The 14,928-nt window shown below is 41.3% G+C and overlaps 1 protein-coding gene and 1 long non-coding RNA gene across 7 annotated transcripts; one reads left to right on the forward strand and one right to left on the reverse strand.

The window, feature by feature from the left end:
• Positions 1–1,615: 1,615 nt before the first annotated feature.
• LOC309325745 lies at positions 1,616–8,460 on the reverse strand. Of its 3 annotated transcripts, none has more exons than XR_014149938.1 (4): positions 8,362–8,460; positions 5,610–5,687; positions 3,641–3,850; positions 1,616–1,938 (listed from the first exon to the last, which is right to left on the reverse strand). It is a non-coding gene; the product is annotated as an uncharacterized lncRNA (long non-coding RNA). The 3 variants fall into 3 exon arrangements; XR_014149939.1 differs by lacking the exon at positions 8,362–8,460 and adding an exon at positions 6,159–6,229; XR_014149940.1 differs by lacking the exon at positions 8,362–8,460 and having other exon boundaries at positions 5,610–5,949.
• GATAD1 (GATA zinc finger domain containing 1) lies at positions 6,392–13,900 on the forward strand (the record flags this gene model as incomplete). Of its 4 annotated transcripts, XM_081833884.1 has the most annotated exons (6): positions 6,392–6,630; positions 7,516–7,593; positions 10,348–10,473; positions 11,032–11,091; positions 12,405–12,588; positions 13,422–13,900. In XM_081833884.1, 6 exons carry the CDS (start codon positions 6,538–6,540, stop codon positions 13,610–13,612), a joined length of 732 nt encoding a protein of 243 aa, XP_081690010.1. In that variant the 3' UTR covers positions 13,613–13,900. The 4 variants fall into 4 exon arrangements, with proteins under 4 accessions (XP_081690010.1, XP_081690011.1, XP_081690008.1 ...); XM_081833885.1 differs by lacking the exon at positions 7,516–7,593; XM_081833882.1 differs by lacking the exon at positions 6,392–6,630 and having other exon boundaries at positions 6,857–7,593.
• Positions 13,901–14,928: the final 1,028 nt, after the last annotated feature.

Genomic DNA, 14,928 nt, shown 5'->3' on the forward strand with positions numbered 1-14,928 from the left:
CCTTCAAGGGTACCCCAACATAGACTGCACTGTAATAATAATCCAATTTGGAAGTTACCACAACACGGACTACCATCTCCTTCCACAAGGGGCAAATATTGGCATAAAATTGTTCATAGTGGCATTTTATATATTCATTTCATTTTATTCGTTTATTGTTAAATGGCATACCACTTTCCCTTTTAAAAATACTAAAAGCGGCTCGCAACATGCAGGGATGGAGGGGAGGCAGAACTAAAAACATTTGTGCAATAACCACAGTAACCAAAACAACAGACATTGGTCATGTTAATGGTGTGGAAATGTCTGGGCAAGCAGCCAGTTCTTCATCTCCCTGATCACCATTAGGAATGCATTCTGTAGGCGGAGGTGGATTTAGGGCAGTACGACCAGTTCCCTCACACTGGGTGCCAAGCTGAGGAGGGCACTGCAAGCCATCTCAAATATGATATACTGCATGCACAGAACAGAAAGTGAAAAATAGGGGAATGACAAATTTGGGCTCTCATGGAGCACCACTGAAATTTGAATGGCCGAAGTCCACCCCTGCTGTAAGGTGGGTGCAACTGCTGAAAAGACCCTTTCCTGGACCCCAGCTAACCAAACTTCTGTGTGCCATGATGCCATCAGGAAGGGGCCCATCCAAAGACCACAGTGAACATTTTCTACATTTTGAAAATATGCAGCGATGGGAAGGTCTAATAGCCCTATGACATCTCTGAAATGAATTCTATATATTATGCTCCTTACTCCAATTTCATCTGGAAATGGAAATCAATGTTATATATGCTTTTCTAATGCAACATGTTCATTTCTGGAGTATTAATTTATGGCAGAGTTCTTCCAAGATACTTAACTTGCACATTACTGCAATCACATTTATGGAATCAGTGCTTGGATAGCAGAAATAGAATTATCAAATGCCACTGAACACAGTCTAGTGACTTGTTATGACTTGAGGCAGCACATTCCCATTTTAAATGTCAGTTTATACAAGTCTTTATTTTAAACCCACAAATCTATGCCATTAGATGGGCCTTATTAAGAACCAACACACCTGATTCAATGTGATTGCTTTGTTACTTTTCTCATTATGCAAATAAATTAGCAGGCGTCATCCCCGAAAACTGCATGTTGTTTAGAATAATGAGATTGCTTTCATTATCGGAACTTCAGAAATATCTAGCGAGAAGTGGGAAGCTACTGTTAACTGCAACGTCTAGATAAGTTCCATTGTTAAATGTTAGATGCTGTAGAATTACATTCGCTACTTTTTTAGACCAAATGCTAATTAACATGTAAATTAGAAGTTTAGCCCTCTTTAAAACCCAGGGGACAGTTAATTTCATAGCTGATTGTCGTCCGCTGACTTTACAGCAATTTGAAGTATTACATTATACGAGGAGCTACAGAATTCTGTTATCAAATTCTAGAATCTCAAGCTAGCCTTGCGTGTCAGAGGAAGAGTTCTATATTAATAATTGTGCTATCATCTTTTTTTTCTATTTTTCTCTATGGGTGCACAGTTTTGAATAATGAAATCTCTTATGTATCATGGAATGATTAAAAAAAAATCCATTGTAGGCAAGTAGAAGGCTTGTAGTCACAAATCTGACAAACAGATCCAGGCAGCTGGGTGAGGTGAGATGGGACTGAACAGAATTAGATGGTAAAATCATGGCTGCCATGTAGCCTCTTAACATAATAGCTGGGGGCATCATAAAAGGTATGGAATACCTCCCCCCCCCCCAATAGAAGCAGTGGTTAAGATACCAAGTTTTGCCACAATAGAACAAACATGCAGCTCACCATGTTGCATCTGAAATCAATCAAAACTGTGATTACTCAGCTATACTTACCAGTAGACGAATGTGCAAATTATACCAAGGGTCAAGCCCAGCTGAAGTGTAGACATAAGATATAATTTCCTGTAGAAAACTAGGGAAATGGTACAGGTTATATGGGGTGGGGAGAAGAATGGATTAATCCATGGGTGTAGCCAGGATTTTTGTTAGACTTTGTTGGGGGGGGGGCAGAACTGACGTGATTGGTCAGTTAGTTAAGTACTGTATTTATATTGTTTTACTTGATTATTGTTTTAATTGATCGGGGGGGGGGGCAGCTGCCCCCCTGCCCCCCCGGCTACGCCCATGGATTAACCTAATCTGGTTTTGATAAGGAAGGAACCCAGAAGACAATGGAGCTATTTTAATGGCTTGTTTGGCTGTTTTTAAATATTTTATTAACATTTGCATGCTTTTCCATTACTTCTCAATAAGTATCTGAAAGATTTTCAAAACTCCAAAACAAGTACTTATTTAGTTTTTTAAAAATCCCAGATATTAAAAACACTACTCCAAGGAGACCAAAGCCAAACTTCCTGTGTATTTTACTAAGTTAAGGAGTCTGTATGCATCTGGAATTATACATGCAGTATTAATCATTTATGAATGGGCAACAATTACAACTAAATGTAGCAGTGAAACCCAGGATTAACTACCTATGTGCTGAACATGGACTCAAGCCCTTCCTACCTATTGGAATAAATAGAGTGCATCTGTGATTTTCCATGGTTCTAAGACGCTTTCACATATATGTGGTAGTACTCTTGAACAGTGTGGATCAAATGTTTCCTGCTGTGCCACCACCTTTCATCCTCACCTCATCCAAATGGAGAAGACATTATATATTGTATATTGCCAATATCATAGAATCATAGAACTGTAGAGTTGGCAGGGATCCTGAGGATAATCTAACCCAACCCCTTGCAATGCAGGAATATGCAGCTGTCTCATACAAATATATTGTATTAAAGAGAGCAATCCAAAACCCCAGCCAGGAACAGCAGATCAACAGCTGCATCCAAAGTATTGCTGCTTGTGCCAGCTAGAATGGAAAGGGTGGGAGGGGGCAGTGATTGCCTACTTTTGTAGGCTGCAAATAAGGCCCCATTCTGGGAAATGGACTAGCTTTAGAGGCAGTAGCTCAATCAACCCTTCCTATAACACTCTGTCTGGGGGGCTTATCATAGAATTGTAGAGTTGGCAGGGACCCTGTGGATCATTTAGTGCAACCCCATGCAATGCAGGAATCTAAACTAAAGCAAAATGATGCAGACTTCTATCTTATCCTAATCCAGTGCAGATCAGGGGTTAGCACAACTGTTCTTACCTTTAAAAAAATCTATTCCAAAAGAATCGGTTATTCAGCATCAACTATATTGTACCAGCCATTGGTTTTGGCCACTTCAAGTTAAATTTTCAACTAAAATTTCCATGATGCAAATTGCATTGAAATAGTAAAATTCAAAATATTTTTTCCAGTACAATAAAAACCTACACAGATCTGTTATCTTGTTTAAGAATCTCCTATTAAAGGGCCTAATCCTTTCCATTTCTAACATATTACTGCAGTTTAGCATCCTTATTGTTTTTTAATTGTTAAATTTACCAGAATTTATTATTGAAATATCTATTACCTTAGAATGCCAATTTTAATCTAAAGGGGAGAAAGGCAAAAGGGATCTATTATTAGAATTACATATATTATATGCCTGACCAAGAATGCAAGCAATTACTTTGCGCTCCTTCCTGTACTCTCTCTCATCATAAGTCCTTGGACAGAAACTGTTGTCACTTACCTGTGCAGACAGCTCTGTCAGAAAATGGACCATCTTCCTCAACGGCTGTCATGGGTCGCCGTCTTTTATGTGATGACCGTGCACCCCTTGGACGCCTGTGTTGTGACCGAGATGATTTTGATCTTCTTACTTTTGTTGGATGCTCCTCAAGAACAGGGGAAGGTTCTTCAACAGCACTTTCCTGATTACTAGAAGGTGGAGGTTCTGTCTCTGCAAGCAGTATTACTGAGTTTGTAACTTGTGGAGAATCTTCACCAGAATGTTGGCATTTGGGGCATAATATGTCTCCACAAAAAGCTTACTGGTAGATTATTCTCCATCTTGGATAAATATATTCGAGTTACACCTTCAGATTCATACCAAGAAACCTTCTAGTCAGTGGTTTTTGCAGGTGAAGCACAATGCCAAGCTCGTTTACTTTGAATTCAATGGGGCTTGTTCTCTAATAAATGTGTTGAGGATGATAGTCTTAAAAATAGAAGAAAGCTGTAGAAAAGCACAGGAAATATGTGGCCTTCCAGATGTTTGACTCCTATTGGCCATTTTGGCTGGGTGTTGGAGACCAACAATGTCCGGAGGGTCACAAATTTCTCACCTGCTTTAGAACGAAGTGGTGACGTAGGGGGTGACAACTTTCCTTTATATTATTGTTAAAATACTAGCCCCACTGAGAGGACTACCATAAAAGAAACTACAGGAAAATACTGTTGAACAAAACGTATCATATCCTTCATTTTTAGTGCACTCTTATATTGTTTTGTGGACCACCTAGAGGACTTTGTTGAATAAACCAACTATGAACCTAGAGAACAGTGGCTAGAAGTACTTCCTTGTTGATCAGGCAGGAACAAAGGGCCAGGTTCCTGATATTTATTTCTTACCTAACCATTTGAATGTGCTTGCCTATGAAAAAGCTCAACCACAAACACCACTCCCTGCTGCCTGAAAGTGTCTGCAAGCCCTGTGTGCATTTAGGTCCATAGGGCTCATCACCTAGAGTCTATCCTCAGTTCCTGATATATGCCTGGTATATTCCAGGTCAGCATCCTCTGACATCTGCCCATAACGCTACAGTGGTACCTCGTGTTAAGAACTTAATTTGTTCTGGAGGTCCGTTCTTAACCTGAAACTGTTCTTAACCTGAGGTACCACTTTAGCTAATGGGGCCTGCAGCTGCCGCCATGCTGCTACCACACAATCTCTGTTCTGATCCTGAAGCAAAGTTCTTAACCCGAGGTGCTATTTCTGGGTAAGTGGAGTCTGTAACCTGAAGTGTCTGTACCCTGAAGCATCTGTAACCTGAGTTACCACTGTATATATAAGACTCCTACTCCTTTCACCACAATACCTTGCAGACAGGTATTAGGATAGTAGTGGGAAGATAGCTGGCTATCAAAGCTGTTCACCTCTCAAGGAACTAACCCGGCTTTGCATGCTGTGTTTGCCCTCAGGCTGTATTGGGTGTCATGGTTCAGCCATCTTGCTCCCACAGCTGCCCAAAATTTGTGGGGCAGTGTGGACCTCAGCCCATATGATCCTCTTTATAGGTGCTTCCACAGCCCAAGGGTGTATAGCAAGTTATTAAAAGAGCCTCCCTTTCTCTCAATGGGTCACAGTCTTCTACACACTATATATCAGCATGACCCACTATAAACTGAGATAATCCTGAAACAAAGGAGGGTAGGCTTCATCACCTGCCTGCACAGAATGAAGCCAAACTGATTTGGGAGAAGCCATCTATAGGCATCCCAGTCCCACAAACCTGTCAAATCTCGTAAGGGCTGGAAATCCAGATCTCACAAGATCTTGGGCTCATGCTCTTGTGACCCCCATGACTGCAGAGACTGCGGAGACTGGCTATGACATCTATGAAGATCTCCCAGAAACATGGCTAACTGGGAGGGACTGTCAGCCATCTCCTCCAGACTTTCTTACATATTTCCCTTATCACTACTATTAGGAGACTTACCCATTTTTGCACTTTAGATCGTAACACCCTTGCGCAATAGCCTTGTGTAACCACTTCTCGTTCAGAGGGCTTATGAAGCTAAGGGATTAAGGTAATGAAGAATAAAACTTTTTATCGAGTTAAAAATATGTTCTCTATTTACATAAATAGTTCCATAAAACTATATTTCTATAGTTAGTTTTTTAGGATTTCCTATGGAGCCCCTGCATTAAAACAGATCTAAAATGGCTCTCCAGGGAATATCCTTCCTTGTCATCTAAAACTTATCTAAATCTGAATCCAAATAGTTAGAGAAGAGACTGATACAAAATATGGCAACTTGTCATTAGAGGTAAAGGTACCACTACTGTTAAGTAGTTTACTTTCTAACAATGAACAAAAGGGAAGGAAAAAGCTCTGCAGGCAAGGGGTGACAAAACTGGGCTCCTGAGCCCCACAAGTGTGCCGCAGAAAGACTGTAGATGGTCAAGGAAGCTGTGGACTCAAAAAGGTTGAAAACCTCTGCTTTAATGGACTGTCACTATTAAAAGGTAAGGCAGCATTACCTACCAAAGATATAAACTAATGCTCTGTGATAACTTAGTAAGGACACTATGGCAACAAGGCATCCAGAAGTTTCAAGAAACAGAATTCTAAAAGTGACAGTTGGCAAAAGAGAGCTCAAGAGGATAGCACAAGAATAGATGAGAGGGGGACAAGACTGGCCTCTTTCACCACTTGCTATGTCCATCCCCTGTGACCCCATGTTAATTCATTTTTTTTATTAAATTCAAAACATGCCCCTCATCCAAATGAGCTCTAAGGCAGTTTACAATAGGCATTGGAGTGGGGAAACTGTCTCTAATTTTTTCAGTAGTCTACATTAATGTACAGAGTATGGGAAACAAGAAAGGCAAATTTGAGCTCTTAATAGGATCTAACAGGCATTATGGAAACCTGGCGGGGTGAGATTCATGACTGGAATGTAGAAACTGAAGGGTATAACCTATTCAAAAGGAACAGACCAAAAGGAAAGGAAAGGGTATGTACACTTGTGAAGAGATACATAACTTGGAGCATGGAAGGCAGATTGAGAGTATAAGGGTAAAAATGATAGAACACCAGTGACATTACTGTGTGTGTCTGCTACAGACCTCCAGGCCAGGCTAAAGGCTTGGATGATACCTTCCTAGAGTAGATTACCAAACATTCAAAAAAGGAGAGATACAGTAGTCATGGGAGATTTCAACCTCCCTGATACCTGGAAGATGTAACAAGCATATCATCTATCTTGGACCAGGTCCTTACCACCAGGGATGAACTGATTGATGAAGCAGAAGTACTGGGAACATTGGGAGGAAGTAATCACAGGTTTCATTATACAGAGGCAATGGAAAGCTGGGTGTAGTCAGACTTGCACTCAGGACTTTAAGAAGGCTGATTTCAAAATGTTTAAGGAACTTCTGGGTGAGATCCCATGGTCAGAAATACTCAAAGAGAAGGAAATCCAAAATGGATGGGAGTTTCTTAAAGGTGATATATCGAAGGCACAAATGCAGACAATTATAACAAGAAAGAAAAGTGGGAGGCAACTAAAGAAACCAGTGTGGCTGCATAAGAAGCTTACAGATGAGCTGAGATTAAAGTCTATAAGAAAAAGGGGAAAGGGGAAATCTGAAGGAAGAGTATACATGAGTAGCCAACAGCTGCAGGAGGAAAGGCAGGCAGGCTAAAGCTCAGAATGAGCTCAGGCTTGCAAGAGAGGTTAAAAACAATTTTTAAAAATGGTTTCTTCAGCTATGCTCAAAGCAAGAGGCAGAAGAAGCACGTACTAGGTCCTCTGCATGGAGAAGACAGAGAAATGCTATTAGGTGGCAGAGAGGAAGAACTGCCCAACACCTACTTTGTCTCTGTCTTCACCCAAAAGGAAAGCAGTGCCCAACCTGATGATAGCAGAATAAACAATGCAAGGAGGGAGCTGCAGCCCAAGATAGGAAAAGAGGTGGTAAGGGAACACCTAGCTACCTTTTAGTAAGCATGTTATTGATACACATTCAAGATGACTTACTTCATTTTAAGTAACTTTTTTTTTTGTTTCATTTTATGTACTTTATTACTTCCCTTCATACTCTTTTTGTGGGTGAATTTGGAGTTTATGAAAAATATTGGCAACCTTGGATTCTGAAGGTCATTACTGAGCTATACAACAGTACGAGTTTTCAGTTCTGTCCTTAAAGCAGATACCATAGGTGCCAGAGGGAGGGGTATTATTGGTTGTGACGGCGTCTTCCTTATTTCAGTTTTGTAGGTTGCTTTATACATTTTCACTGCAGTCTTTGGGTCCTTGTGATGGTATGGTAGGAGGTCCAGGAGACCTCTAATTCAGAGTGAACACTATTAGAAGGCAAATAACTTGTAGCTGTTGGTTTTAGTGATTAGTAATGTTGCTTTTAGTTCTGTGTAACATGTATTTTATATTGTAAACTGCTCTGTTTATTACGGAAGAGGAATGGAGCCAATAAACATAAATCCCCATGTTTTATACACCCACCCACCAGCAAAATCTTGTCCTTAACTTTCTTCAGCTGCTTTCTTGTGATAGGTACAAGTTTCCCTAAGAAATTTTTAGAAATACAGGTATAGCCTTCTATGCAGCATTTTGTCTTCCATCCTACCCACCAGCCACTCAATAGACTGACTGGGGGTGTGTGTGTGCATTTCTGAGTAAACAAGTCCAGGATTCAGATGGCTCATCAATTTAGTATAATTTCACCTGCTGCTTTTCGAGGCCGGCCTTTATCACATCCCTCTCCCTCTCCCGTTGTTGAGCATTTTTAATATACTGCTCCAACTGTATGCATACTATATTATTTGCCCCCTACTTTATAACTTCCCTAGGCTAGACGAGGTTAGCCGGTTATCCTTGGGCCCGAGAAGGAGAAAGGGCTAGTCTAGTGTCTGCTCAGTTGACTACAGCAGACCTCAAGGGCGACTCAAGGCACTGGGGCTCCTGAGGAAAACCACCATATACCGCCCGTGTGTTCCCCGCAAACGCGGCCACCTCGCCCTGGGTCGCCATTCGGCCTGAGGGCGGGAAGCCCGGCTTTCCTCGTTTGTCTCTCCCCTCAGGCCATGCAGCCTAGTGGGCAGCCAGCAGAGGGCAGAGGCCCCACTTTTGCGGCGCTTCCCTTCCCGGCCGCTCTGCTCTCCCCCCCGCCGCTTCCTCAGCCGCTCCGCTTCCACGCACAACATCCGTCGTGGCGAGCGGGCTCGCAGCCGGAGGCCGAGCGAGCGAGGGGTCACCCGGCGCCAAGATGCCGCTGGGCCTGAAGCCGACGTGCAGCGTGTGCCGCACCACCTCCTCGTCCATGTGGAAGAAAGGCGGCCAGGGCGAGATCCTTTGCAACAACTGCACGGGCCGCCCGGGGCCTCCCGGGTCCGCGGGAGCCGCCTACGCCACCACCTCGGCGGCTGCGCAGCACAGCAACGGCGGCGGCGGCGGCGGCGGAGGGAGCGGCGGCGGGAAGCAGGTGAGGCCGCTTTCGGGCTGCGGCGGGTCCCTTGAGCGCTCGTGGGGAGCAAGTGGGCCTCCTCGGTCGCCCTTCCTGCGCTGGCGCGGCCAAGCCACCCTCCCCAGAAGAGGCCATTGAACAAAAGGTGTTTGGGTTGTTGAAAGTGAATGGTGATTAGATAAGAGTTTGAAGAGAAAAAAGTAACAAATGATACCAAACCGATACCATATGCTTCTGAACCCTGTGATCATCAAATCCTTATTTGTTTTTTAATAAGCGCCGTATTGCACCACATGCCTCTTGACTGGTTGTGTTAGAGATGAGAACTATTCATAATATTGCGTCTGGTGTGGAAACAAGAAGGAAAATTCAGAAATACCTATCAGAAACCCAGTTTTCTTACAAAGAATGGTGTGGTGGGACAGGGGAGCTGAGGGGAGTGCCAGAGAACCACATAGCTTAGGCAGGGGGTGGCATGACACTAGCCTACTCTCAGATAATTCTATATTGGTTTGCAGCCTTAGGCTGAGATCCTGGGCTCACTTATCTGGGAATGTTACAGATAGGTAGCCGTGTTGGTCTGCCATAGTCAAAAGAAAATAAAAAAATTCCTTCCAGTAGCACCTTAAAGACCAACTAAGTTAGTTCTTGGTATGAGCTTTCGTGTGCATGCACACTTCTTCAGATATCTGGGAATAAGTCCCATTGAATATGGTGGGAATTTTGAGTAAACATGCATAGGACTGTGCTGTAAATTCTTCTATGATTGGAAATTATTTCTGAGTTGCTGAAACTCTAGATTGATACCCATTCTCTCATTGTGTACTGTGTTAGTTTTATGATGTTAGCCGCCCTGAGCCCAGCTCCGGTTGGGGAGGGTGGGGTACAAATAATTTATTATTATTATTATTATTATTATTATTTATTTATTTATTTATTTATTTATTTATTTATTTATTTATTATTTATTATTTATTATTTATTATTGGCTGCCCTGCAGAAATTTTTTTGAACAACAGTGTTTAAGCACTTGAAACAAATAAAAATCTTTCTGTTGAAATTAGCTGTGTGTACTTTTTTTAGTAAATGTGTTTAGAATAGGTGTTTCATCTCTTTCTGGCCTGGGGAAAGTGGGTCCTACTGTGTCCCCCCCACCCTATGAATAACTATATATAAATATGTCTTGTTGTATATTTGATCATGTATATACTAATGAATTCCCACTGTTTCTTACTTTTGTACACTAGAGTAAGCAAGAAATTCACAGAAGATCTGCTCGATTAAGAAACACAAAATACAAGTCTGCTCCAGCTGCTGAAAAGAAAGTTTCCACTAAAGGAAAAGGGAGAAGGCATATTTTTAAGTTAAAAAATGTAAGGTGATTATGGACTCCAGCTACAGTTGAGCACTTTCTAAATTAAAACAGTGTGGCAGGTGCTGTACTAAAAAATAGCAAGGTTTACAAAAGGCTGCACCAAATATAAATATTTTCCTACATGCTTATCAAATTATATACAATTTTGCTACATTAGTATTGCTTTCCTGAAGAACCATGAGTATTCATCACATAAGATTATGCACATTATTGCATTGAAATAGATGTATTTAGTATGCTTCAGTATGTTGAGCATAATGTGCAAAATGACTCTTGAGTGATGTCTTAAAAGACTTTTTCATTTGTGTATAATATCAATATTCTATGCATTTCTGAATGTGAAATCCTTCTTGGCTAAAAAATGTAACAAATATAGATGTATTTTGTCAAAGCTTACTGATACTGAAGCTATTAATTTCTTGATGTTTTCATATATAGTGGTACAAAGATTATCAATTTTTCATCCAAATCTCATTTACAAAAAATGCATTATATTTTAATTTTGACACTGTTACGTTATTTGTGCAGTTTAATCATTATAACCTTCCTTTTTCAGCCCATCAAAGCTCCAGAGTCTGTAGCTACCATTATTACAGCAGAATCTATCTTCCATAAGGTAAGTTATTAGAAGTTTATGAACATAGAAGTGTTTCAAAAGTTAATAAATCTTTAAATGAGTACTTGGTAAGAAAATTTATTGGACTGTGACTCAAACATACAGTATGTATTTAGTGTTTTTGCAGTAGCACTATAAATCTGCACTGTAATTTGCATTTTTCCTGTACATTTTTACTGAAGTTTCCTAAACGCATAACTTGCTAAGGATGCTAGCATGTTCATGACTGAACTGAGACTTTCTAATGTAGTTCATACTCTTCAAGAGCAAAATAGTTGCTATTTTCAAACTGAAAAACTCCATTAGTTACTATCAGATCGTTTGCTATGATATAGCTTGAAACTGTTATATATTTATGTTACTGTATTGAAACTCTAACTTACTTATTTGCAGCAGCTAGACAGCCATTTTATCAATATCCTTATCTGTCTCTAAAAAGACATGATAATACTGTTTTTATTTATTTTAACATATTTATGTGCTTTCAAACCACATTAAATCAGCATTATTGGCGTAGAAGTGCAGACTAAAACTCTGAACAGCCATATTTTAGGGGAAGGAGAAAAATGATGCAGGCACGTTGTTTCAATTCTGCTTGTTGTCAGGGAACACTGAAATTGCCCTTAAACTTAGTACTGTTGCTTTCTGCAACTGCAACGTGGGGGAAACGGATAATGTACATAGACCAGCTGGGGACCAACAAGGGAAGAAGGATAAGAGACTGGGGAGCGGTGGTGGGACAACGATGAGGGAGAAGACTGGGAAGGGGAGGGGTTGGAAGCTGAGGAGGTAGCAGGGCTTTGTGAGCTGGGCGAACCTGTGGCAGAGAGAAGTTCAGAATCCGAGTCGGAGGCTGAAGCTGAAGCTGGCAAGTGGGAGGATGGAGGCCAGTAGAGATGCGGCAGGCTGGTGAAGGGTCAAGGGTGTGCCCCCATCCTGCTGCAACAAGCTCCCCTTCCCCCACCTCCCAAAACTAGAAGAGGGCTGAAACGGGCAGAGCGGTGACAGACTTCACGGAGGTGTAGACTCCAATTGCTTGGGAAAAGCCCTGGAGAGGAGGGGACTTAGATGGTTGTGGGGAGGCAGGGACTTCCAGTCTTGGCAATTGATTTAATGGGGTAAGACCTACTGGGGATGTGCTGCTGTACTTGTTAGGCCTGACACTCAACAAGAACAGTATCTTCACAGACTTGGTTAATAACGAGTTATCTCTGGTGTGACTACTGGCCAGCTCCCTCTGTGACACCGAAGCAGAAACTATTATCAGTTTAGCTTTTTAAAAAATTAATTCTAATGATCTATATCTTTTCTAGGGAGTTTACTATCAGATTGGAGATGTTGTTTCAGTGATTGATGAGCAGGATGGTAAAACATACTATGCTCAGATTAGAGGGTTTATTCAAGACCAATACTGCGAAAAAAGTGCAGCTTTAACATGGCTCATTCCTACTGCAGCTAGCCCCAAAGACTGTTTTGACCCTGCAACTTACATAATAGGTAAGTTCCAAGGCCCAAAATGTTAAAATTCTACCTGTCCTGACAAAGCAGAAAGTGCTACATGTGATATAACTCCAGAGTCCTAGGTTTCTTTTTATCCTGTAGTACAAGCTAGTTAAGCAGCATTGCAGACCTGCTCATGAATTGCAGTTCTGGCAGAGATGTATATTTGTGTTGGAAATAAAGTTCAGAGTTGTATATTTGACAGCAACATGTTCTCCTGGGAAGTGTGCTGATGTTGGAGTGTCTTTCTCGGTTAAATCAGTAGTACCACTAGATAAAACTGTCTCCTAGCTACTTTTGGCGGTCAGAAGTTGATATAGACACACAAGGTGCTCTACACATGTGAACCTTCTCTTCTTAGGCCCAAAGAAACAGGGCTGGAGAGGAACATGCTTGCTACAGAGATGCAGCATGCTGAACGCATGCCCCTCTTCCATCATCATCAATAGTATGGTTGCACAGCCTCAAGCTTTCCTCTGCTGTTTGTTAGTAGTTTTGGTATTGATCTGAAACCAGCTGAAATTATTTCCTAGGAGGAGTGAGATACCAGGTATCCTTGTGTTGCTGCATTTTATACAATTCTGTGTTTTGCCCTTACATTGGAGGATGGAGGACTTCATATTAGATTCTCCCATCTAATGTCTTTTGGAGAACACTGCAGGCCCAGCTTGCATAGCTTTATTTCCTGCATAGAGCTATATCCATGCTGGGGGAAAGTACCTGTCTTGCTAGTGATACTTAAGGAGAAATGTGACAATGGTCAACTGGATGTACCATAAAGCTCCAAGTGGGGGAATAACCAACTAACTTTTTCATTTTTTTTATTTAAGGGCCAGAAGAAGATCTTCCAAGAAAAATTGAGTACTTAGAGTTTGTTTGTCATGCGCCTTCGGAATATTTCAAATCTCAGTCATCTCCTTTCCCTACCATTCCTACTAGACCAGAAAAAGGTTATATCTGGACTCACGTTGGACCTACCCCAGCAATTTCTATCAAGGAAACTGTTGCCAGCAGCTTGTAGTGTGTCTTGCTCTTGAGAGACTCCTTTTTATGTATATTAATTTTCACAAATGTTTATGTTTTAGTATATCCAGCTAGGCCTATGAGTGACTTTTATTTATTATTTAAATTTGGGTGCCTTTTTCAAAATCAAAATTTCTTCATGTTATTTGAAACTTGTTTTTCTTTTCTTCTGTCAAAAGTAACTTCTCACCTGCTTGTTGAGTCTAGTGAGAAGCTGTACATTTTGTATTTGTTAGTATTGCTTTATACAAAAATAAAGTTATTGACTATCTTTCTTCACAAAAAAGCCTGTTGTTACTGTCACTGTGAAAAACTTGTGTATCTCTGTGTTCATTTACAAAAACCATTGCATCTAGTAAATAGAACTTAAGTTCAGTTACTGTAGTGATGGGAAGGCATAATTGCAGGTGTTCATTTCCTCCCCACTCCAGGGGTGGGAAACTTGCAGTTGTTATAGTACAACATACATGGAGTCCTACTCCTATCAGCTGCAACCAGCATGGCCAGTGGTCAGGGCTAATGGGAGTTTTAGTTCAACACCATCTGGATTGTCGCAAGATCCTTATCCTTGTTCTTTGCCCAAATGAACAAATTTTACTACAGGATTATGCGGTTAATTTTCTGAAACTACAAGAGTTTCAACTGAGCAGACTTTTAAATAGCTGCTTGCCAAAGTTTCATAAGAATTGTCTTACTGTGTACCAGGTAAGATGTAAAGGGAGTAAACACTGTTAAGAGAGGGGGCAAGTACAGCCACATTGAAATACATAACCGGGTGTCCACTTCTAAATAAATCTTCATTGGAGGGAGGGTATTCTAACCACCACTAGTTGCCGTTATCCTTTTGCTGCGAAAGATGCTTAAGCGTATGTTTGCTAGGCTATGTATATTCTCTTGAACAATTATCATGGATCTGTTTCAGTCTAGCTTCAGACTTCCATTTGACCCCAAAACTACTAGGATGACCTATGCTAGCACAACAATATAGTGATCCACACAATTCTCCTTGGCTTCTCAGTAATACCATCAACCATGGTATCATTTTTACACCCACTAGTTAAGTGTAGGAACTGGTGGCACCATGCTTCAAGTGAGTCCATTCCTATGTAGCTGAGCAGGCCATTTCAGAACATAGTTTGGGAGCGGGGGACTACTGCCCCATAATACAGTGGTATCTCTGGTTAAGTACTGAATTTGTTCCGGAGGTCTGTACTTAACCTGAAACTGTTCTTAACCTGAAGCACCACTTTAGCTAATGGGGCCTCCCGATGCTGCTGCGCCGCCGGAGCATGATTTCTGTTCTCATCCTGAAGC

This window comes from Podarcis erhardii, assembly GCF_964252035.2.
Source record: "Podarcis erhardii genome assembly, chromosome: 12".
Lineage (NCBI taxonomy): Eukaryota > Metazoa > Chordata > Lepidosauria > Squamata > Lacertidae > Podarcis > Podarcis erhardii.